At 37.4% G+C, this 25,950-nt stretch overlaps 2 protein-coding genes and 2 long non-coding RNA genes across 5 annotated transcripts; all 4 read right to left on the minus strand.

Annotated features, from left to right (window-relative positions):
- Positions 1–4,059: 4,059 nt before the first annotated feature.
- On the minus strand, positions 4,060–6,569 carry LOC125222363 (glyceraldehyde-3-phosphate dehydrogenase B, chloroplastic). Of its 2 annotated transcripts, none has more exons than XM_048124910.2 (9): positions 6,362–6,569; positions 6,135–6,245; positions 5,798–5,959; positions 5,550–5,717; positions 5,321–5,481; positions 5,182–5,243; positions 5,050–5,099; positions 4,403–4,809; positions 4,060–4,316 (listed from the first exon to the last, which is right to left on the minus strand). In XM_048124910.2, the coding sequence occupies exons 1-9, from the start codon at positions 6,458–6,460 to the stop codon at positions 4,181–4,183; spliced, it is 1,356 nt and encodes a 451-aa protein (XP_047980867.1). In that variant the 5' UTR covers positions 6,461–6,569; the 3' UTR covers positions 4,060–4,180. The 2 variants fall into 2 exon arrangements, with proteins under 2 accessions (XP_047980867.1, XP_047980866.1); XM_048124909.2 differs by having other exon boundaries at positions 6,135–6,248; positions 6,362–6,567.
- Positions 6,570–6,844: 275 nt separating this feature from the next.
- Positions 6,845–8,971, minus strand: LOC125222364 (uncharacterized). Its single transcript, XM_048124911.2, has 5 exons — positions 8,782–8,971; positions 8,001–8,115; positions 7,695–7,791; positions 7,469–7,555; positions 6,845–7,191 (listed from the first exon to the last, which is right to left on the minus strand). Exons 1-5 carry the CDS (start codon positions 8,840–8,842, stop codon positions 7,051–7,053), a joined length of 501 nt encoding a protein of 166 aa, XP_047980868.1. The 5' UTR covers positions 8,843–8,971; the 3' UTR covers positions 6,845–7,050.
- Positions 8,972–10,124: 1,153 nt separating this feature from the next.
- Positions 10,125–11,259, minus strand: LOC148933682 (uncharacterized). Its single transcript, XR_016136545.1, has 2 exons — positions 11,142–11,259; positions 10,125–10,398 (listed from the first exon to the last, which is right to left on the minus strand). It is a non-coding gene; the product is annotated as an uncharacterized LOC148933682 (long non-coding RNA).
- A 1,738-nt stretch (positions 11,260–12,997) lies between these two features.
- On the minus strand, positions 12,998–13,770 carry LOC148933683 (uncharacterized). The gene is made up of 2 exons (XR_016130376.1): positions 13,638–13,770; positions 12,998–13,239 (listed from the first exon to the last, which is right to left on the minus strand). It is a non-coding gene; the product is annotated as an uncharacterized LOC148933683 (long non-coding RNA).
- Positions 13,771–25,950: the final 12,180 nt, after the last annotated feature.

The raw sequence follows: 25,950 nt of genomic DNA on the forward strand, positions 1-25,950 counted from the left end.
TGTGTTACTATGAGTTAGTTATGTTCGTGTATATATATTTCTTGCCTATATATAGAGATGGATGGAAATTGGACTTTAATCAATTTTTTATTTGTTTTGTAGAGATGAAAAAATTAGTCAAATGCTATTAAAGAATGGCAAATAATCATAATTCAGTCTCTTTTCTTGAAAGTGGGTAGTCTGAATAATGACTTATTTTATAGAAAATGAGAGTAAGTTAATATTGCAGTTTCACTGATTCTTTATTTTTGTTGATTGCAGATGTCCATTAAAATGTCAATTTTTCCTAAATATGCAGATACGATTAAGCGAAAAATGCGAACAAAATTATTTTTAAACCATTGTAATTATTATTTGAATTATAAAACTAAAATTTAACCAAAGTCATTATTTAGTTATTAACTAAAGAAAAAAAGTCCACTAGATTTTAAACTCTAAGAGCATCATTAACGCTGTTGGGCTGGGCCGCAACTCGCGAGTCCCGGCCCGATTTTAGCGTTGCAAGTATTGGAGTCACGGCCCGGGACGGTCCCGAGGACGCAGTTGCGTCCCTGGGCCGCTCCCGAGTCCCGTCCCGGCCTAGCGTTAAACGTGTTGGGCCGTGCCGCGGAGAGTCCCGGCCCGGCATTATTTGGGGTTCGGGCCGGACCGGGACTCTACTTCATAATTTTTTTTATTTTTTATTTTTTTAAATTCAAAATTTTTTATATAAATGCCACTCTTCCATCTATTTTCATATTACTTCAACTTCATTTCTCTCATTCTCACAATAAAATTCGAAAAATGCCTCATCGCCGTGAAGGTCAACGAGCAATCAAAGCTCAAATGGCTCGAATGTCAGAGACGGCGATGCCCGCAATCCAAGAAGAAATCAACAACGAGGTGGAACGCTATCAAGCTGCTATTCAAGCGTGGAACGAGCAACACGTCCGGGTACCGCGTACTCGGATGTATATCCACCGAGAACATGAACAAGCTGGTTTGCGGCTTTTCATGGATTATTTCTCTGCAGATCCTCGATGGAGTGATCAGATGTTCCGTCGCCGGTTCCGGATGCGGAGGTATGTGTTCCTGCGCATTGTCAACGCAGTTGTAGCTCGTGACGCGTACTTTATGCAAACCTTCGATGCTGTCGGGCGGCAAAGTATATCGACTTTGCAGAAATGCACATCCGCCCTCCGCCAACTCGCTTACGGAACAACTGCAGATATGTTTGATGAATACCTCCATGTGAGCGAGCATACTGGACGCGACTGCCTATCCAAATTCTGTCGGGCAGTGATCGAAGCATTCAAGGACACATACTTGAGAAAGCCAACGTCCGACGATGTTTGCACGAGGAGACCCACGGCTTCCCGCGGATGCTGGGCAGCATCGACTGTATGCACTGGCAGTGGAAGAATTGTCCAATGGCTTGGAGAGGAGCATTCACTAGCGGGCACAAGGGCACATATCCAACGATTGTGTTGGAGGCCGTTGCCGACCAACGGTTGTGGATCTGGCATGCCTACTTTGGAGTCGCTGGGTCGAACAACGACCTCAATGTGTTGAACGAGTCTCCATTGTTCAACGACTTGTGTGCCGGGCGAGCGCCTACCGTAGAGTTCACGGCCAACCACCGTCAGTACATTATGGGGTACTATCTGGCAGACGGGATCTACCCTCGATGGCCCGTGTTCATGAAGACCATCACATGTCTGACTACGGATAGGAGGAAGTTGTTTGTGCGGAATCAAGAGGCGGCTCGGAAAGATGTGGAGCGCGCATTTGGAGTCCTCCAATCACGTTGGGCTATAGTGAAGGGAGCGGCCCGTGGTTGGCACCGTCCCCTAATCGCCGACATCATGTATGCATGTATCATAATGCATAACATGATCGTTGAGGACGAGGGAGAAAACGTCACTTTCTGGAGCGACGATCAGCTCGCCAGCACCAGCAGTAGCTACACTGTCACCGATCCGCCCGTGCAAGGTGTTCCTCCCGACGTGCGCAATGTCATGGCCCATTCAGCGGCGATGCGCCAAGAAGATCAACACACACGCCTCCAAGCGGATCTAATTGAAGAAATTTGGAACCGCAATTGACTTATGTTTTAAATTTTTTTTTCAAATTTTTAAATTTCAATGTTGTAATTTTCTATTTTCCGAATGAACAATGAATTTTTCCGATTTTAATTGTTCAACGTATTCTATTTTACGAGTAAAATAGGTAGTAGTTGCGAATAGTGCAAATGAATAGTTGTGCCATGAGTTGTGGCCCGAGTTGTGGCCTGCGATGTCAATGGAGTTGTGGCCTGGAACCCTAAATTTAAGGGAATGATGATGTGGAGGGGACTTGCGGCCCAAATCCGGGATGGGGTTAAGGATGCTCTAAATAGTGTAGAAGAAAAGTCCACTAGATCTTAAACTCTAAAAAGTGGAGAAAAAATGTCCACTAGATTTTAAACTCTAAAGAGTGGAGTACACATTAATTCAATTCATATCATCCTAAAACTACGGGAAAATTTATTCTTTTAGATGACAATATTTAGAGAATATTGATACGTTTGCAATGTGAAAATTTCTAGTATTAAGTAAACAATTTATCTAATATACATCAAGCAATGGTGTATATACATAATTCTGAAACAACAATTATAAAAAAAGTGGCATAAAAAGGAAAAAAAAAAAAACTTAAATCCAAGAAGGGTAGAATTTATAATCATCATCTTGGTCCCTCAATTTCTTTCCATTTCCATTACCATATTTAGCACATGCAAAGACACAATCTCTTTTGCACTCACTATCGCTGAATATTTTAATTGGAGTACAATCGAAATAACACTCCGCCATGCAATAGGCGGCGGCGCTTCCACTCCTCTCCGCCACTGCCGCCGCCGCCGCCATAAGACCCACCACCAACACGGCCGCAATCACACCGTTCCTTGCCATAGTGTAAATGATTTTGATTTTGATTTTTGATTTTGATTTTGGGTTTGAGGGTATATATAGGTTAAGAGGCATACAAATTGAAGAGACACGTTGTTTGGGATTAAATGGGATATTATTTACTTTATTGCATTTTATGAGGGTCTAGGAAGTTTAATTTTTAAAATTTTGAATTGGTGCTTTGTGAAGGAGTTTTTGATTTAATAACCAACGGATTTTTGTTTATGAAAATGAAAACCGTAATTGTTCTAATCTTTTGATGAAACGGCCGAGTAGTTTGCCACAAAAATATAACTGCAAAAGATGGATATAATAAAGCAAAACAAAAAATAATATTTTTTACTAGGCTAAAAAATATCAAACCATTTTCTTTTCTTTTTGATCAATGGTGAAAAGTGAAAACTGTAATTATTCTATTTTATTGATAAAAAAAGTACGGACGGTTGAGTAGTTTGCCACTAAAATATAACTGCAAAAGGATGGAGTTAATAAAGCAAAGCTATAAAATGAATCTTTTTATTTTTTTAGGTTAAAAAAATACTATATCAAACCATTTTCTTTAATATAGAGGTAGTGCTTAGAAGCATTCCCTTCTTTACGATAAAAAAAAATCTGATATTATATCTAAAAGTTGATCAATATTAAAAAGTGACATTGACTGGTAGTTTTTGGCCTCATACAATATAAAATGGTCAAATTTTATTAGTTCCGTTGACGGTCAGCAATTAAATTAATTAATTTAATGACTAAAGTTTATTTTAGTCTCTCATTTGTCAAAAAAAATATTTTGATCCATATATTACTATGAATTAGTCAAATAATTACAGAAAAAATAAATTATATATTTTTTTCACAAAATATATAAAAAAATTCATAGAATAAAATTCATATAGGTAATTATATTAGAAAATATAATCTGTTTCTGAAATGAAATTATATCAGAAAATAAAAATAACGTGCTCAAAGTATTTGAATTTGTGATCCATATCAAAGATTTCACATTTACTAAATATAAAAAAGTTGGTTCAGAGCTCGATTCAATGGTAAACGAGCCAAACTCAAGCTTTATGGTGCTCGGTCCGTCGGACCTGCGAACATGCTCGGATTCGTCTTGTTAGTAAACTGAGAAATCTTCAACAACTCAAACAAATTTCTATTACACTTTCATGTCACATAATTTTAAGTGAAAAATAAGATGTGAAGATGAAAATATAACCGAAGAATTTGAGGTGAAGTAATCATAACCAAAAAAACTAAGCTTCATAGACCTTGCATTCCTCCTCTGCAGGGTTGGTCTTGCAGTAGTCCTCCAATGGATCACCGCTCCCTTGTGTCGAATCCCCGGGCCATTTCGCCGCCACCAGATGCGCCAAATCGACCACTCGTTGGCTGCAAAAAGTCCGTAAAAAACAATCATAAGACACGTTGCACGCGATCCTAAATCCTAAACCTTAAAATCGTACACTCGTCCGTACCTGTAACCCCACTCGTTGTCGTACCACGCGACAACCTTCACCATGTCGTCCCCCATCACCATGGTCAGCGACGAGTCGATGGTCGACGAGACATCGCTGCACCGGAAGTCCACGGAGACGAGAGGGACGTCGCATACGTCCAGCACGCCCGCCAACGGCCCCTCGGCCGCCTTCCTGAATGCGGCGTTCACGTCCTCCGCCGACATCCCCTTCTTCGCGGTGTTCACGACGAGGTCCACAACCGAGACGTTAGGCGTCGGCACGCGGAGGGCAATGCCGTTCAGCTTGCCCTTCAGCTGAGGCAGGACAAGGGACACGGCCTTGGCCGCGCCTGTGCTTGTCGGCACGATGTTCAACGCTGCGGCTCTCGCCCTCCTCAAGTCACGGTGCGAAGCATCTAGAAGCCTCTAAAGGATTCATGCACAAAAATAAGAAATAAACCTCGCAAGATGACACCAAGATTTAACGCGAAAAAACCCAAAACGGAAAAAATCAGGGGGATGAAAATGAGATACATGATCAAATGGTTCCAAGGCCTAACACTATACAACCAATAATCCGAACCGTTGAGGGGATAACGATCACAAATTAACGCGAGGATTAAGCGTTCGAGTTTTTTAACAGCGAACATGTAGAATTAGTCATACCTGATCACCAGTGTAAGAGTGTGTAGTTGTCATAGTTCCCTTTACAATGCCTGCAAATTCAAAGAAAATTTTCCCATAATTTTTTGAATTAATCAACAAAAAGAAGTTTCTACTCTTAAAATTCGATCTTACCAAATTCTTCATCCAATATCTTCACAAAAGGAGCCAAACAGTTGGTAGTGCAGGAAGCATTGCTGGAAACACGTCGAATCACACATGATTCATAAGATTCTTACATAGATCGGACAAGAGATGGCTCGATTATACATACCTTATAATGTTAGCGACTTCATGAGAGTAGTCTTGTTCGTTCACACCAACGACGTAGGTTGGAATATCGGCCCCTTTAGCAGGAGCAGTGATGATAACCTTCTTGGCTCCGGCTTGGATGTGCTTGCCAGCTCCCGGACCATCCACAAAAACACCGGTCCCCTGCATTCGTGATTTCTCAGTATAGTCCGTCTAATCTTGGCCAATCGAGCTGGTTAAGAACACTCTACCTCAATGACAATGTCAATGCCAAGTTCAGCCCAAGGAAGCTTGAGAGGGTCCCTGTTGGCAACGACTTTGATGGGCTTCCCGTCTACGCTGATGGTCTCGTTGTCTACTATCTTGACATCTGCCTTGAAGGTGCCGAGCATGGAGTCGTACTTCAGCAAGTGGGAAGCCTAATGTTGAGATGAAAATCAGTTGAATATCAAGGGTGGGAATTTTTTGTGAGTATGTGAGATTTGATTGTCAGACTTACGTTCTTGACACCGCCACTGTCGTTCACAACCACCACCTCGAGTGGTGAGTCCTTCCGGCCATGCCAGCAGCGGAGGAAGTTCCTCCCAATGCGCCCAAAACCATTTATCGCGACCTTCAATTTGGCAACGGTCTCTCCCTTAACGGGTGTGGATCCTGCCACCTAATCTTGCACGGCAAATGTGTTACCTTTCGTTCAAAGATTTTTGTGTCATGCTTCATCATTTACATCGACCCTCTTAACAAAGATGAATCTTAAACAGACACATAATTTTTATTTTTGAAAATTTGCATATGAATCAATCAAAAAGTAGGTTTCAGTATGAATCAATCTGTACCGTTGGAGTGAGTTGTGCAGCCACCACATCGAAGAATGAAGTCTCCCTAGCATTCTTGGAAAAAGTCACACATCCACTCGACCTAAGGCCGGAGAATTCTGCCACTTCGAGCTTCTAAAGACATCCCCGGAAACAATTGATAAGTCGAAATCTGCTTTAGAATATTTTTTCTGCCAACTGCAGTAGATATTCGCAACGAGAGATGCAAGAAAAGGAAAGAAACTCACCTTAGAGAAGCATTGAGCAGGGAAAGAATGAGCAGTTTTCGAAGGAAGCCTCGTGCTCGTCGGGATTCTTGAAGATGCCAATGCTGCATGGGAAGCCATTGCAGCAACTCAAATCTACAGGGGAGCAAATTTCAAGATAAATGTAATACTACTATATTGCTTTAACATATGAAAATAAATTTTATCTTTTTTTAATTTTTGGTGTTTTTTGAAGAAATTATTGGCTATGATTGATTTGTAGAGAGTGGTGAAGACTGTGAAGTTGATGTTTGAGGACTAATATCAGATAGGATCAACCTTGTTTCTCCACCATTAGATTTTGCACCACAAGATTGATCATTTTATTTTTCATTTTTTAATTTCTATTTTTATATTATACAACCAATTTGACATTACCTAAACAAGGATTTTTTTAATTTGATCAATTTAATCATGAATTCAGATATCTGCAAATGGAAAAATGCAGCAAATGAGGAAAATGAATAAGTAAAAGTTATTATTTCATATCTCCAACATATGAATGATCTCAGCATTCGCAGAATTCATAGATTTTCAGAAACGATTTCAACCTAACATCTCGCGTAAACTAGTCTTGAAGCACAAATAAACATGAGTGTATATTCCAAAACGAGGGGCGGCTTATGCAAGAAACGAGCAGGAGGTCCGGTTTTTGAGACGACTGACATGGTTTAAACGAGAGCCTCTATGTCATCCTCTACACTCAAAGCTTCCTCCTCAGTAGGGGGTTCTTCTGTCCTCAATTGAGTCGACACGTTATCTATAGCTGAGTTGAGTTGTTCGATCTTCTCAGACAGTTTCTTCCGTTGTTTCTGTGGATAAAGTTATACGTAAGGAAATAGTCATAAATGCAGAAAAGAATAAGAAGCCTATACTAAGATTGACCACCGGAAGCCAGTAAAAGAGTTTAGATAGAGCTATCCTTTCTTTATTTAATATATTATGCTGGAGCATTTTAAAATCGTTTTTACCTTCAGTCGAGACCAGGGCGGTATTTATTTGTGTTTATTTATGATCCAAACTAGTAAGTATCTAAATGGGATGTGATAATATATAATTGGCGTCGTTACAACTAAAAGAGCTGCTTACCTCCAAAGCCTTCTCTTCATCGTAGAGGAATTTGGGCAGTTTTTTCATCAATTCATTCTTCTCAGTGCCAATTAAAGCCTTGCTGATCTGTGAGCCAAAGAAAAGCCCAGTCCGACATCAGCTATGAGTGCATTGCGCAGGAAACAAAATCAGTGCAGCAGAAAACACGTACTGATAATTTGATACTACAAATCAGATTAATACTGATTGATCATATCAGACGTACCTTAGGTGCGTAGATGCAACCAAGTGTTCCAACGATCAATCCCCCTAGAACAAATCCGCTAATAAAGGCACTTCCGTTGCTTGATCTTCCATCGTCACTACATCAAATGCAAAATCCCAACGGCACTTTTAGATAGCTTCCCATACTGAAACTCAATTATATTACTAGCATATATATGCATTATATATTATTCATCACATTTTCATTTAAATCTTGATAAGAAACTAAACATATTTGGAAAAAAAACAGGACAGCTTGCTAGCACCTAAAGCTCACGGAACTGCAAATCAAACGTGAAGACAATACCTGTAACTGGCTTTGACTGTGAGTGCTTTACTCAGGCTGCTCGGTTTTCTAGTGCTGTTTACGCTGAAGGACAACTTGGAGGACCCTAATCCATCTGCTGATTTAAGAGACGAACCTAAGAATACGAACAAAATTAGGAGATACGTAATAAATACACAGTTGCATATGACAAGATGCCATCAGCTGTAGATCATTAGTGCCAAATAAATTCGGAAATTTAAATAGAATGTAGGGCAAATTTCATAGCAGAACTCGAGAAACTTCATAGCATAAAATGTGGCTAACTTTTTCCATCTGAAGAGTATATACATAATCATAAAATAACCAAGATCAATCTTATAACTCAAAATTAACGCTAAATTTATACTAGAAGCATCAAAATCGAGACGATATTCCAACACAAACGAGCTAAGATTCTACATAAAAACGAAATAAATGAAAATGAAACCCCTCAAATTTGACAAATGAAGAGAAGCCTAAAATAATTAACTAATCAAGAGTTGTTTCCTTTTCAATTAATGTCAGCAACAATATTCAAAATCCCCAAATTAATCAAGCGGTCCTCTTCTATCTCCAGATCTAAACAAAAATCCTATTTCCAGAAAACTATCACAGAGTTTAATTATCGCATTATGAAGAAACAATGGAGCCTATAAAAAATTGATAAAAGCAATTACTCAAACAACAGTAAAATAAATGAAAAGATCCATGTATTCAATTCCAGCATTAGGAAATTTTTTTAAAAAGAAAGATACGAAACGAAATAAATCAGAAGATTTACCGGACGAGAGATGGAGAAGAGGGCGTTCCGAAATCACAACAGAATTGGAGAGAGCTGACATTTTTGCTGAGATTTCAGCACCGCAGTGTGTGTGAATTCACAAATCAAAGATTGTGAGTGAATTTCCTTCTTCAAGTTTCAGTCGATTCTGATTTCTGATTGGAGGTGACGATGTTTATACACACTATTTTATAGATTTGGAAAATACACTAGAAATTTTAACTCGGGAAAAAAATGAAAATTCAAGAAATTAGACAATTTTCTAATTTCTTTTACAGTAGTATGAGTTAAGATAACTTAATATAAGACATATTTTATGGGCGCAAAATATTGAAAAATCAAGAATCTAATCAAAATTTATAGTACTTATTTGGTTTGACTTTAGGAAAATTTGTTTTGTTGTCATTTTCTATCAAAGGTGAAACTTAGGTAATTAATAAAAATAGAGGGGATATATTTTATGGTCGGCCAATTTTGTCAAACTATCATTTTAGATTTGTAAACTTTGAAAATATTATTTGAAGCCCGTCAATTGCGAGTTAATATCAAGCGAATACTTTTTCACTATTTTAAAGCTTTTACAGATTGAAATACCACCATTGTCTTGAAGGGCAATTCCATCAATTTATTAGATGTATTTACAAATTAAATACTATAACTTTTAATAAAATAATACTACTAGTTTATCAATATTCAAGTATCATTAGTGTCCATAGATTGTGACATTAATTTTTACGAGTATCTTTATCTCAAAAATAGTTAAAAAATTTAATTATAAAAGGTTGATGAAGGAACTTTTCTTGCATGTCACAAAATTAGTGATAATAGTAATACTGAAGGTCAAATTATATTTAGAAAATTCGTCAAAAATAGTAAAGATATTTATAAACAATATGAGTATGAGATAAGTTTAGTACTGCAAAAATATATACCCTTCAAGACATTGAAGGTATTTTCATCTATAAAAATTTAAAAATAGTAAAATAAGTATTTCGATTAATGATATTTTCAAAATTCACAGATTTAAAACAATAGTTCAACGTTATATGTGTCACCTAAAATATGATGAAAAGAGTAATAGCTACTAGTAAATAAAGTATATGTAATATTTTTATGATTGCATACAACATATATATACCATTAGTTAATATTAGAAGAATTTTTTATAGTAATTTTGGATAATTTTTTTGGGATTTCCGGATCTTATATATTTTTGATTTCAACTAATTTGATTTATATTTAACTTCTTGAATCGGTTCCGATAAAAAAAATCGAACCAAAATCCGAATATTTGGTCCTAAATTGTATGATGAAAAAAAGCATTGCAAAATACAACTAGAATATGGAGCAATTTGATATTCTTTATTACTTTGATAATTTTAATAATTTGATAACATAGCTTATGTTGTTAGTAGTAGTAGTAGTAGTATGCTTTTTCATGTTAACAACGAGAAACACAATTGCAGCTATCACTAGAACCACCGCAATTGCCTTCCACGTCTGTTCCTTTAGCCTTTTTTTCGCAGAGTGATTGACATAACTCAGGACGACACACATCACATTCACAAGGAATTTCTTGCTGACAAATTCTAGGCTTTATTTCAGTATCTAGACGACCTGCAAAAGAAAAGATAATAAATTAATTAGATTCCTGGACGGAATCGAATCCAGGTGGGATCGGAGGGGGGGGCTATTGATTTTCAATAAACGATAAATGCATAAGCAAAATCCAATTTTCAGTGTTGATACAATTGTTTATCTTTGGAGGGAGTAGTTTACTATTTCTTTGAATAAAAAAGATTTATGATTTTACTTTAACAAGCAGTACAAATTTTTGTAAGTGATGCAAGAAATGATACATGTTGCTACACATGTTTCAGAACCATATTTGAACATAAAAAACAGAGTTTAAAACGACGATGGAATATGCAAGGACGACGACAAAAGAAACCACGAAAAGGGCAACGTTGAAGTCGAGGCATTGCAATAATGTTCTTCACCGTGTTTCATTGATGGAGTGTAAGCACATGTAAATAGTAAGTATGCCGGAAATTGGAATAGAGGCCCTAACATTACAAAAACGGAGTAATAAAATAATGATCATTTAAGTGTTTAAAAAATGGGGGTTTTGGGAGTGCCAAGGCTCCCCGGCATATAGCCGATATTCATATTGTGGACAAGATAATACTTAAATACAATATGAATAAGTTAAAATGAATTTTGTGAATTGGGGTGAGATGGATAGTCGTAAAACACACCTATCGAGATGCATTTCAAGATAATAAATTTTTGAGAGAAAGAACAACCGAAGAAGATATAAAAATAAAAATGATAGTATTGATTCATAGAATTGAATTTACCTCTAACAATAAGAACCAACGACAAAAGCATAACAATCATAGCAATTTTGTTCATGGTGTGAGACTAAATTGTGGTGCTAGCTAGTGCTTGTTTGTTGTTATTTTCTTTATTAATTTGGGAAGTTTACATAAAAGTTGAATATAATCATGCAATTTATAAACAAAGAGATGGAGTTATTATGTTGTTAACTTTATTTTCAAAAAGCATAACGGTTTAGTTGCATTGAAACAAAAAATTAATGACTTGTCGTTTCAGTTTGGAAATATTCATTAATATTTAAAAAGATGTAACTGTCACATGCATTAAAGTTTATGGATTTTAAATAATCCGTACATACTATAAACACATTAAACTAATTTGATCATTGTTAATGTTACTCTGTTTTCATTGAAATTACTTAAATTGTAAGTGAAATTATTCGCTAATTTACTAGGGCCAGATGTTGAATACAACTAATATAAAGATTATAGTCAACCCATTACCTTTGATAATATTAATAACTAACAATAATTTTGTAAACTTATTGCACATCTTAATTAATTAATGAAGTAAAATAAACACAACTTTACGCAACTAAAATATTTACACATTAATAAAACATAATTCATCCTCAATAACATGGTACTCCTACTATTTATTTATTATAATAACAAGAAGCTTATTAAGTTTACTGTTATTTTGAATTATGTCTCATTTCTTCATCTCTTTTTGAATTCTGGCATTGTTTTTTTAATGTAGGTTTTATCTTTTGTTTGGTGAGAGTTTGAAAATTTCCAATCTTTACTTTTATTATGTGCTACAAAAGTAAATTTACAGCTGTAAATTTATTCAAACAAAATAAATTAAACTTTTATTATATTACCTTTTACTAGTCAATAACTTATTATTATAATAATAAACTCACTTTGTATATTTTTGTAAAGTAGGGTCATATTCTAATGCTTATAATGCTTATAGCACCTTAATCCAAAATTAAGATCAAATTTTCATCCTTAAATTTTAAAATGAGTGGATAAGATTAAATCTCATGAATCTCAATAAATAGTAGACAAAATATCAACAAAAGGGTAATATCGTCGTAATGTTATCATATGATAATTTTCGTGAATGTTTTTTTATATCAACATAATGCATTACAAATATCAACAATATGACATAAGAATATCAACACTAGTACAAGAAAATATCTACACATATTTATTGAGATTTTTACATGGTTTTATTGAGATTTTTTGATGTATTTGTTGATAAAAATCTTGTTATCAACATTTACGAAAACTAAAATAAAAAATATCAAATTTCATCATCCGAACCTCGTCGGAACATATGCAATTGAGATCTCGTTGGAATCTTTATAAAATTATCTTTAATTTGATATATTTTTGCAAAAAAATAATTTAAATCGAGAGAGTTACGTAAATTTAAAATTTTAAGATAATTTTAATGAGAGGAAATTGACATTAATACCCTCTAATTTTATTTATTAATTTTCTTAATTAAAAATATAATCCATGTGACATTATTTCAACCACTAGATCTTCTAATCTAATGGCTAAGATTTAGTCTTAGTTTGGAATTGATAATTAGTTAGCAATTGATCACTTCCCCAAGTTGGTTATATATTTTTATTTAAACTTTAATATTTGCTTTATGATTGACAACCAATATAGTAATGTTTTGGATTATTTGCCGAATTTTACTGAATTTAGTATTACTACTTTGTTACATATATATTCATTTCTGTTTTATATGCTGTAGACATACTTTATTTTTATAACTTCAGATTAATACTCTATAAAACAAATTATTATATGGGTGATGTTACACTAGTTCGATTTATGTTTAAAGCATAAAGTAAAAATAATTTATTGATTTGATATATTAGTAGTAAACATTGCTTTTGATGTTAATTATACATTTATGAACATGGAGAAACACAAGAACATGTATCACTACTACCACCGCATTGGCCTCGCACGTTTCCTCTAAAATTTTGTTTGCAGAGTGAATCACATATATCAGTATCACACACATCACAATTGCAAGGAATATCATTCCTGCAAGACCTAGGTTTCATTATTTCATTATCAAGACGACCTGCAAAATAAAACCAAAGAAATTAGATTTACGGACAAGATCGAATTCAGGTGGGGTCGAGGGGGTTGACCAATCTTATAGTACTGAAAAATGTTAATTTTGTTAATGTCATAATCAACTTCCATTTTCAATGTTGATAAATTGGTAAATGATCGATGCCATAATGGATATATGTTGTTCGAGGCGAGCCTCGTCGATCAGGTCACATATTTCGATACCGTATAGATTTGAACATGAAAAGCAGAGTTTACAATGATGATGATGATTGTAAATACATTATCACGAAATATTACATTTTTAAAGAAAGAACAATCAAATAAAATATAAAAATAAATATGACATCTAATTACAAGCAATAACAGAAAAAAGAGAATGGATCCATAAAATTGAAGATTTACCTCTACAAGAAAGAACCAATGACAAAAGCATAACAAAGATCATTGCGAATTTGTTCATGGTGTGAGAATAAAATATAGTGCTTGTTGGTTGTTATTTTCTTTGTTCTTTGGGAAGTTTGTATATGAGTTAAATACAATATAATGCTGCAATATATAAACAAAGAGATGGGGTTTTCACAATGTATAATGTTTTAGTCGCATTATAAAACCAAAAGATTAATGAGTTGTCGTTTCAGTTTTCAAATGGTCAATTAACATTAAAATAGATGTAACAGTCACATTAAAGTTTATGGATTTTGAATATTCCGTAGATACTACTCCATAATACATGATATTTGTTGGTCGAAAATACAATAATAAATTTATAGTACTGATAGTACTATATTCGATAATTGTTTCATAAGAATTTTTTTCCATGGTATACATAATTCTTACTTTCTAAGATTTTTTAATGTAGGTTTTATCTTTTGTTTGGTGAGAGTTTGAAAATTTCCAATCTTTACTTTTGTTTGGTGCTGATTTTTATTGCTACTAATAAATGTACAGCTGTTAATTTATTGAAACAAAATAAATTAAACTGCAATTTATATTTTTACTAGTCAATAATTTATTATTATAATAATAAACTCATTTTTTTTATGTTTATGTTGGTTTATATTCTTATTTAAACTTTAATTTTAGGTTTATGACTACGGCGAGGGCAAACAATATCTCACGTTAGAATGAACAAGAGTTGCAAGTATATAAATGGGCTACCCTGACTCCATTAGTATGAGGCCTTTTGGGGAGTACCCCAAGCACTGACGGACCCAGGTGGAGTCGAGTGGGGTCGGCCGACCCCACCATCGGCCGATGAGTGCGGTCGGAAACCTCTGCGATTGGCCGTCGAGCCACTGCGCAACTCCTCATCCGACCCCACAAAATTTGAGATTTAAGAAGGAAGATATCACCAATTGATAAAAGAAAATGGATTAAGATACGAACTTAGAGGGAATTAGGAGAAAGATAGCTTGAATCTGAAGAGTAAGGTTTTGAGAAGAAGCGGCGAGCCTGTTAAACCTAGAAGCTTTTTTAATTGCTTGTATTATTTTAAGTTTTACAATTCCTATGCCAGTTTTTTTCTTCCTATATTTATTCGGAAAGGTGGAAAGAAGGGTTATATTTTTTTATTTTGATTTTTATATTAACTGCTAAGTTATGAGTAATTGAGTATAGATCCAAGTTTTAGTTTGATTTTACTTTAAACTCATTCAATGTTTGAAATATTAAAAAATGTTAATTACAACTTCCAATCTATTGTCAAAAATTAAATGTATTAATAAAAATTAAAAATAATTATTTAAATATAATAAATGTTTTTTAATGCATTGTATCCGACCCCACAATCTATATTTTCTGGGTCCGTCATTGACCCCAAGAGCAAAACCGTGAAGGCTTTACCCAAAGCGGACAATATCATGTATAAATGTGGAGTTCGGGTGTGCACCACCAATCCCCAACAACTACAACCAATATATTAATGTTTTGGATTATTTGCCGATTTTTACTGAATTTATTATATATATATATATATATATATATATATATATATATATCTTAAGATACTATTTCCTTCTTAATCACATCCATTAGATGATAGTAGTGGACGGTCAAGATTAGATTTCTGAAATTAATCCTGTGTTGCATTATGAGTAGCATTCTGTGCATTATAAGGTTATAATAGTAAAAATATAATGTCTGGAACACGTTTCAAAACGGAAGTTCCGATAATTAAGCGGGATTTTGATACACCTTCCAACTTCTTACCCTCTCTCTCTCATTCTATCAAATCAAACACGATCAAACCCAATTCTCTCATTTTTCCAAACCATTTCAACCCTAGCCGCCGCCGTTGAAATTGGTTTGAACCGGCCGTGACTTCGATTCTGACTGTGAAAAGCGACGTGGGTCGACGATTCCGAGTCTCAAAGTTCAGATTTAAGAGCGCGCGCGCCGTCGGTTGACTATACATCTCCGTTCTTCATATACGGTACGAGTATTAAGTCTCGATTTTTAGTGAAATTTCTTTGAAAAATGTGAAATTGTGAGCATTAGATGATGGGTAATCAATATTTCGAAGTTTATTGTTGGTTTCTGAGTTGAATTTGGTTTGATGTTAGGTTTTTGGGTTGTATTCGCCCTCAATTTGACGATTATTGTCGATTTTGCTTTAAATGTTCGATTTTTGTGGTGCTGGTGTATTATCTAAAGCGGTTTCTGTTGTTGTTGTTGTTGTGTGTGTTAGTTTTGCGATGTCAAAAAGAGGCCGCCCCTACAAGAGCCAGCCCACGCAGACCGAAGGTGAGAATGTTGCGCCATTTTACGAAACCGATAGTGTGTTTTTTCATTGTTTAATGCATTATTTAACGTTCGCTGTGCATTTTATGGTTATTTGTTTGCATTACAACTCTTTTACATTGCTGTGTAGTTGTTCTTCCAAGTGGTTTCAAATTTTTAAACATTATTCATTACATTTTCTGAATTATTTGTTTGGATTTTATCATTATTGTTCTTCAGTGCGGCTAGAGAGAAGTTTCATACATTATTTAACATTTCTTGGTGCATTTTGTTCTTGTTTTTTTGCATTACAACTGTATTCCATCTCTGCTTTAATGTTGCTAGAAGTGGTTTACCTTTTTGTTACATTATTCAGTTCATTTTCTGCATTATTTGTGTTTGTTTTCAGAATTATTGATGAAGGTGTGTAGTTGTAGTGCTTATTTGGTTGGAATACTACATTGCTGTTTTGTTACATTAGTCAAGTTTTATACATTATTTAACATTTTTGGTGCATTTTGTTCCTGTTTTTTTGCATTACAACTATATTCCATCTCTGTTTTAATGTTGCTAGAAGTGGTATACGGTTTTGTTACATTATTCAGTTCATTTTCTGCATTATTTGTTTGGATTTCAACATTATTGATGTTGGTATTTAACATTAGTGTTTTTTTGGTTGGAATTCTACATCTGCTGATTAGTGAGCTGTAAGAATTAGGAGGTTGCTTGTAGTCAAGTTTCATACATTATTGTACATTTTTTTATGCATTTTGTTCCTTTGTTTTTTGCATTAAAACTACATTCCGTCTCTGTTTTAATTTTGCTAGAAGTTGTCCACATTTTCCTATGTGGACAGGTTATGAATTTATGCATTATTATACGGTTGCTAAACATTATTATAGGGTAGGTTGTGTACATTATTCAGTTATTATTATGCATTAATGGAAATTCTATACTTATTCCTTTTTGCAGTTTCCAAACATCCAAGGTTGGATATAGATGAGGCTGTGGATGATGTTCTGCCTCTAGCAATAGCACAAAAGTTTAGGGAGAGACTTAAGGAACAGAAGACGGCAGATGCTAGTACCTCAAATGAAGAAGGGGATAAGAGGAAGGCACGAGGGAAAAAGGTTGACCACTTATACACCCGGAGCACAACAAAATTCGTAAACTGTTTGAAAGGTCTTACCCCACGCAAAGGAAGCAGTGGAAGAACTTGGATTCGGCGCCATGCTACACTACAACATCAGCGAGATTCCCGGGTACATCGCCTATTGGGTTCTCAACTCATTTAATCTTGCACGCTGCCAGATACCTTTGTGTGGGGGTGGAAGATTGACCATCGATGAGGAAGATGTCCATCTGATGCTAGGTTTTCCAAGAGGCCTAGACCAATCTCAAGGCCAGTTGATAAGCAAACCGAATTCCAGTTCAACGACTATGTTGCAGATCGTTGTGGAAAGAGTCGTTACAAAATGACCGTGGGCGACGTTGCGAAGCTGATTAAGCAGGAGGTGAACCGTGGTCCAGATTTCAGACGCATGTTCATGTTCATGTTAGAAAATGCAGTAATTGAGACGCTGGCAGACGGTAATTTGAAGCCGAAGATTCTACATTTCATCGACGACTGAAGTTACTGGATTCAGACTGTGTGCACAGTAAGGAATATCAAGCTTTCTGGGTCCAGCGAATCCACTAGATCACGGGGTCTAGGAACTCACGGAACGTTGAAAGATCTCGGTCGTCGGACACACAGAATATCTCTTCAAAACCCTCAACCACGTATACTAAAATTAGCACAGGGAAGTAGGGATCGATCCCACGAGGACAGATGCGAAAATAAGCATTTAAAGGGCTTTGGGGTGGTATGGCTGCTGCCACGCAATTTGGGTTGAGGAAATTAAACTAGACTTGGTGTTGAAATTTGCTATGCTAACAACTAGATCTAGGCAGAAACAGGAAAAATGCATATAAACCGGAACAAGCGAGACAATTACTAGATCTAAAAAACTATTCCCTAAATTACCTAGACCTGGGAAAACAACTGACAGTGGGGACCATTTACTGAAAAGGCAAAATACGGATGAAAAGCTGGAAAACAACTAACTAAAGTACTAACTAACAGCGACATCATCTTCTCCAACAATTGGCATGAAACATCCAGTAAAAAAAAATAGAGTGAGAACGTAATTCGAAATGAAGCAACAGAAATTAAAGCGACAAAATCGAAGAACAATTAAAACTAAGGCAGATCTATGGCTACTAGACGAAGTAAAGTAAAAAAGAAAGCAGAAAGTTCAAAATCCATGCACAACTTGGTTTCCCCTGTTCAGATCCACACTTCGGATGCTAAATCCACTCCGGATCCAAGCATCCGAAACAAACTCCTTCCAAAATTATATCCATAACTACAGATTTGCCGATTCACCACAGATCAACAACAACAGCACAGATCCACAACCTATTTCCCAGATCAAGCACATAAACATCCAAACAGAGAATAACATTCAACCTTCGAAATAAAACCTCAAAACACAGAATCAACGTAAATCAACACAAAATGAACACCATCGTGACGTAAATTAAATGCATAGATAAACGGTAAGTAGCAAACAACCAATCGACTTCGGAAACGTTGAAGTTCGACGGAATAAAAGTGCAAAAACTGAATGTAAATGATTGTATCTTCGCCCTTCGTGAGGATGGTGTTACCACTGACTTTCTCCCGAAGATGAACCTCTAACTACCCTAGAATCCCCATTTTTTCCCAAGTGTGCGTGAGTGTGTGAGCTGAGAGCTAAATCATGTTTTTTTCGTGTGTTGCATGCTCCTCTATATATAGGCGTGGGAGTGGGTCCAGCAGGGGCTCTCTTGTGTGAATAGTCTTCTTTGCCCTCAGCTTTTGACTCCCTTCGTCCAACCATTTTTCTCTTTAATTCTGCTCACTTTCCTTAGCTAGTCCACTGCCTTCGGCTCTTCCTGGACCTAGCGATTTCCTTCACACACCTGGCTTAAAAATTGTGTTAGACCCAGTAAAAAGGTGATTTTTCACCGCATAACCGATGCATGAAATTAGCCTTATCAACGACGTTGATGAGATTAGGAATCTCAACTGGTGCGACTACATCTTATCAGTATTGGAGGCCACGTATCCTACTTGGAAGAGAGGTGAAACTGTATATTTCACCGGGCCTATGCACTTTTTATTGGTAAGTGAAACCATTTCTACATTATAAGATAATTTACATGCATTAATATCAAATAAGGACATGCATTATTGGATTTGTTCATATGTAAGCATATTTCATATTTTGTTTAACTTATGCATCACTGTCCGTGATTATGCATACAACATATTCGATTATTGACCTTTTGCAACTCTTCTTTGTTTATCAGTTGGCGTATCTGGACCGCGTGGTTCACATCCGTAGGTGAGTCGGCCGGGCCTGGCCAACAATAAAAGGTTGGACGACGGAAACCCTAAAACAAAGAGAGGAGGCTGAGCGCGACCAGTTCGGTACTGGGAGATTGGAGAACCGGGTAGATAAAGAGAAGTATTTGGTGGAAGAGAAAGCAAGGAGATTGGAAGATGTGAACAGGGGGGGCGGTGCAGGGGAGGCGGTGCAGGACCCAGCATGAATAGAGCTAAGCGTATAAGAGATAAGTTTATCAAGTCAAGCATTCTCCTGGGCTACGGGATTTCGACGTGGGTATATGATTTCAAAATGATTCATATTGAAATGATGGAGGATGAATGTGTACGAGTAGGCAGTCAAATTGGAAAGAAGTTGTTGGGTTTGGAGGAGGAACATGTGGTTGAGCAAGAAGAGATTGTTACACGTTTGACTCAAGCGAGGGAGGACGAAGAGGAGTACAGTCAAGAGTGGATTGATGAGATGGAAAAAATGATGGCGGCCTACGACAAAAAGAAGACGATTGCAAGAGGCTTCGATAGGCCCTCTTTTGTGCTGGATGGTTTTGAATGTCCTGACCCATTTGCTACACAGCAAACACAGACGACGGACGTGGCTGGTGGTTCAGGGACAAGCAACAATGATGATACAACCCAAGATGAGCCGGTTGGTGCTGCTGACCAGGGAGGGGACATGCCCGTGCAAGAGCAAATAGGCAGTGATATCCCTGATAACACAACAGGAGATGATGGTGGTGCCCGGCTTGAGAAACCTTCCAGCTTAGCAGCGACTAAGGTATGCACTAAGAAACTAAATGATTAAGTGTTATTAATTAGTAACAGTATTACACCTTTTCATTTGTGTTCCATTGTTTGCAGGTGCCTAGAAGCAGTGTTGAAGATGATGGGAAGGATAGGGAGGATGCAGCGGCCAAGAGTAAAGCCGAGACAAATAAAGACAAATCAAAGAGTGCAGCCGTAGAGGACACCGTCAAGGCAAATAGGTCTCAAGCATTACTTGCATTGTGTAATAATATTGTTACATTATTGAAAGTAAAGCTGATATAATCATTATATGTATGTATGTATGTATGCATTATTCAGTTCATTTTGTTTAATTCTTTTTTTAAAAAACCCAGACAACCAAGGGGAGACGCGCTGAGGTTCCGGCAGCCAAGAGAAAACATCCCGCTGGGGAGGGAGCTTCAAAGGCAGCGATGGGAAAACAGATGGACATTCGGCAGGAGGTTGAATATTGAACTCTCGATATATTTAGCTGCGTGCACAATATGGAATATCAAGCTTCCTGGGTCCAGAGAATCCACTAGATCACAAGGTCTAGGAACTCGCGGAACGCTGAAAGATCTCAGTCGTTGGACACACAGTATATCACTTCAAAACCCTCAACCCGCGTATACTTGAATTAGTATATGGAAGTAGGGATCGATCCCACGAGGACAGATGCGAAATCATGCATTTAAAGGGCTTTTGGGTGGTTTGGCTGCTGCCACGCAAATTTGGGTCGAGGAACTTATACTAGACAGAGGAAAAGAAATTGAACTATCTCTAGATTTAGAAACAGGAAAACATCCACGTAACACAGATTGACATTATATCATCACTATCTTCAAACCAACTTCCTAGATCTAGTAATACTACTACCTAATCTAGCTAGACTCGATGCATGCAGTGGGGACCATTTTTCCCAAAAATAGAATTGTACAACCAAAAAGCTGCAAAAATAACCAATTCTAAGCCTAACTACCTACAAAACGCAAAGCATAATCGGAATTTAACTGAAACATGATGAAAACAGAACAATGATAGTAACTCAACGGTGACCAACAGATCGGACGTCAGAAAACTCCGATAAACCCAACAAAAACTCAGATCTCTATCTCCTAGATGAAGTAAAACAAAAACGAAAGCAGAAGTTCAAAATCCATGCATAATTTAATTCCCCTGTTCAGATCCACACTTTGGATGCTAAATCCACTCCGGATCCAAGCACCTGAGACAAACTCCGGTCAAAATCATCATATAACCGATGCATGAAATTAGCCTTATCAAACTGCTCACACTTAAACCATACTTGTCCTCAAGTATAAAGACAAGAAAAAGAAATAAGGCGAATTTCAATGCATGGTTATCCCCTGACCGACTCTCTAGACTCTAACTTAACACAGACTCCTAGACCTAGACACAAACTGACACACAAAATGACAAAACACTTACAGAAAAACACATAAACACATATGCATGAACTAGCTTCAAATTTGAGGCAACCGTCCCCACAAGATTAAGGTCAATCCAACAGACTGCACTTCTCCAAATTGTCCCCTTCCTTCTTCCACCTAATCAATCTGTCGGTTCGTCAAGATAGCCTATTACCTTCCCAATTGTTGGATTCACTCGATCACTCATTCCTCACAGGGATGTTAGGACCGAATCTCTCGTAAGTTATTTCCATACCACTGAAGCGTCGAGTATGAGAGTTTTCTCCTTTCTACACTTCGTTCCCCCTTTTGTTCCTGGGTCAGGTTCCTATTGCTCCCTGCCCTTAGACATATTTCCCCTGGACTTCGTCCAGCTTATACCTCCATTTTTTTCTCTTTTTTTTATTTCTTCTTTCTTTTTTTCTTTCTGGGCTTCGTCCAGCTTATACCTCCTTTACCTGGACTTCGTCTAGCTTATACCTTCAAGACCCAATTTCCCTCTATTTTTTTCTCCTTCACCTAAGCATTCAGTGGCGGCCCCATTCACATGTGTTAGCTCAAAATTGTTTTAGGCTTATAACTCGCACTTATAGTGGGGCTTCACAACTAAGTCAGCTAAGGCATCTTTTATCATTCTTACTTCATCCAGACTGTTCTCGGCTTATTAAAGGAAAAGGCTTCAAAGTTGAAATATATCCTGTCTTCAATTGCTCTCACTAAGGAGATCATGCCGTATTATATTCACCAGCTCATGCGACACAAACAAAACCTAGACTTAACGACTCTTAACATTCTAAAAATATACAAGCATTGACTCCCCTCCCCCTCCCACTTCACTCAAGCTTGTCCCCAAGCCATCGTCGTGAAGGGGGAAAACAGGGCAGTCAATCCAACATGCAACAAACAATATATCCAAATAAACATCTCACACTTAGACCGAGCATCGGGCTAAGTGGGAGAAGACAACATTAAAACAGAAAACACAAACTTCTGGTATTTCATGTGGTGCATGCTGAACAATGTGAAGGTCCACCTCGGGTACTGGACTGCCTATGCGTGCCAGAGAGTCAGAACTCACTCCGACCGCCATCTCTACACGTGTAACTTGCTGGGAGCATACCTCCAGAGAAACGTGTCAATGAAGATAGCCAACTCGATCATCAACCTGCCAGTGTGTAGCGACCCAGGATACTTCGATCTCCCGTTCTTCTTCAACAAAGGACTGACTATAATGAAGGATGGCGCGTTGAGATTTTACGAAGTAGGGAAGGGTGATGGAGTGAAGATAAAGACAGAGAAGGTAGACGATGAAGGCGAAGAGAAGGTGGCAGACGAAGGGTAGCGGACGAGAATGGAGGAGACGATGTTGAAGCTGGGAGCAAATACGGTGCAGCAACAAGAGATCTTGCTGAAGCTGCACCAAGAGGCGTTGGCTCAGAGGGAGATGATGGCCGCGCAAGCTGACAAGATGGCCCAGGCCGTGGAGACAATGATGAAGATGGTCACTGTGGTTGACCAAAAGATCCTCCGGGCTCAGCAGCAGCGCATGCCTCCCAAGTTGCCCACAGAATCTAGTCAGCTGACTCCAGGAGCTACCCCAGAAAAGCCAGCCCCCAGCACCCAAGGAATGCCACCAGAGAAGAAGAGAAAGGACAGCGAGACCACCACCAGCGTACCAGTGAAGAAGGATACCCCCAGGCCAGGGGAACAGAAAGCCAAGAAGGATGATGAACCCAAACCCAGCCAGAAGAAAGTAAAGACGATGCCCAAGAAGTCTGGTCCCACGGGGGACCAGAGCCAGAATTGACCCCCCTCCCCCACAACCAAGTAATTTTAAATTTCAGTTTTTTTTTATGTCTTTTTATGTTTTAGTTCGTTTTTTTTTACAAAGCATGCCGTTTTTATGTGTCTGTGAATACTTGTGTTATCTTTATGTATATATGTGTTAGCTATCTTCTCCCACTTAGCCCGATGCTCGGTCTAAGTGTGAGAAGTTTGTTTTTTTTATATAGCATGCTTTGGTGTCTGTTAACTGGTGTACCTTCTCCCACTTAGCCCGAAGTATGGTCTAAGTGTGAGAAGTATTTTTTTTTTATAATATGTGTTTTGTGAGTCTATTAGGTGTCGCACTAACTTAGCCCTGTTTTCCACTTTACAAAAAAATGCTTGGGGACAAGCATGGTGAAGTGGGAGGGGGGAGGGAGTTAGTGCAAGTTAGTGCCAATTATATGTGTCTGTTTACTAGGTCTAGGAGTTAGTAGTAGTCAGTTAGTAGGAAATTATGTGTTTATGCATAACTGGTGAATAGAAAGCAAAGCCCCTTAGTGAGAGTGATTGAAGAGAGAATGCATGTCAACTTTGATGCCCTTTTCCTTAATAAATCAAAATCGGTTTGGATGAAGTAAGGACGAAAGAATATGCCTCGACTAATCTAACCGTGAAGCCCTCCACAAAAGTGAGTTATAAGCCTTAAACACTTCATACTAACACAAAATGAGAGGGCTGCCACTTGATGCTTAGGGAAAGAACTTAGAAGGAGAAAATTTTTGGTGATAGAAGTAACCTCTCGGGCCTAGGGGAAGGGTACTGGAGGTATAAGCTGGACGAAGTCCAGGGTCTAAAAAGGGAGATAAACTGGAACAAGGTCCAGATAAAAAAAAATAAAAAAAAATTGGAGTTATAAGTTGGACGAAGTCCAGGAGGGAAGGAGAAAATTATAATAAGAGCTAAGACAGGGGAACTATCTGACTCGAGGCATCAGTGGTATGGCATATAAAGAGCGAACGATCCTAACATCCCTGGTGAAGAATGAGTGATCGAGCGAATCCAACAGTTAGTGAAGTTAGGAGCTATCTTGACGAACTGACAAGCCGATTAGATAGAAGAAGGGAAGGGGAAGATTCGGAGACTGTAGGTTCTTGAATTGACCTTAATCTTGTGGGGATGACTGCTAGAAAATAAACCAGTTTATGCAATTATATGTTTATGTGTTGATATGTGTTTTCATCTGTTTTCTTTGTCTAAGTCCTTAGCGTCTAGGTCTAGTAGTTTGAGTCTTTTTCTTTTTTTTAGTTGAGTCGGTTAAAGGGAAACCATGCATTGAAACGTGCCTTATTTCTTTTTCCTGTCTTCATACTTGAGGGCAAGTATGGTTTAAGTGTGAGCAGTTTGATAAGGCTCGTTTCATGCATCGGTTTAGGGTTAAAATTCTGTGCGTTTGGGGCGCTAATGTGCGTTATTGAGTTCAGGTGCGTAGTAAATCTGTCAGACCCAGGAGTTGCTGTTACCGGACCTGGCAGCTGCAAAAGAGATGAAATCGAAGCAAAAATCAGAAGTTGTCGTTCGGACCTGGGAGAATTAAAAGTTGGCGACAAGAGCAGAATGGAGCGAGAGCAGACTATTTTAAAGAGTCTCACTCAAGGGCAGGAGCGTACCCTAGGGATCAGAGCCTCACATATATAAAGAGCTCAACCTTGAAGAACAAGACAATCCGTGAACAGCCACTTCTACGCTCTCCTAGCTCTAGTTCTAGTTCCCTACGTAAAATTTCATCTTCGACTGCTGCGCACTTGGACATGGAGGATTCTGGCCACCGTGGTTCTCATCGTTATCGTTGTCATTTTGCTGTGTAACACCGCCTTGTGGAGGCGAAGAAACAATTTTATTTGCTTTCGTTTAAAGCTTGTTGGTTTTTAGTTCACAACTCTAGTTTCTCGCTTTGATCTACTGTATTCAGACCTATTTCTAGTTATTATGGAAGTTTATGTTTGCTTTTGGTTGAATATCTCTGAGTTTATGTTCATCTCTTGTTTTTAGCTTTCGTTCTTGTTTGTTGTTGGATGTTTGGAGCTGAGATCTGTGTTTGTTGTTGGAGGTTGGGAATTTGCATATGAAGATGTTTGGATTTGTTGAATCTTGGTGTTTCGGAGTTGGAGTTCGCATATTTGGTGCTTGATGTTTACGTTATGCATGATTATGGCTATTTACTTTCTGTTTCTGCATCCTTTAGGTCCAGTAGCGTAGATCTGTTAGTTTAGGCTTTAATTTCTCGTTTTAAGTCTAGATCTAAAGTTTGCTCTGTTTTCATGGTGTTTAAAACTCTGTTTTATCTGCTATTCTCGTTTGATTCCCGAAGAAGATGAAGTTGTTGGTGGTTAGAACCAGATCTGCTTTATGTGAGTACTTTTCTGCATGTACTTTACTTTTTCTGCATATCTGCTAGACCTGTCAGTACGATCTACTTTGTCTCTTTTACTTTTCTGCATGCTTTTCCAGACCCTGGTAGTTTAAGGAAATTTGTCTTGCTTTTCGCTTTATGCTTGTTTGCCCAAATTAGGAAAGTCTGTCTAGTTAAGTTTACCCCAGCTGT

This window comes from Salvia hispanica, chromosome 1 (genome assembly GCF_029641045.1).
Source record: "Salvia hispanica isolate PSC_SH4W2 chromosome 1, Shi_PSC_v1, whole genome shotgun sequence".
NCBI lineage: Eukaryota > Viridiplantae > Streptophyta > Magnoliopsida > Lamiales > Lamiaceae > Salvia > Salvia hispanica.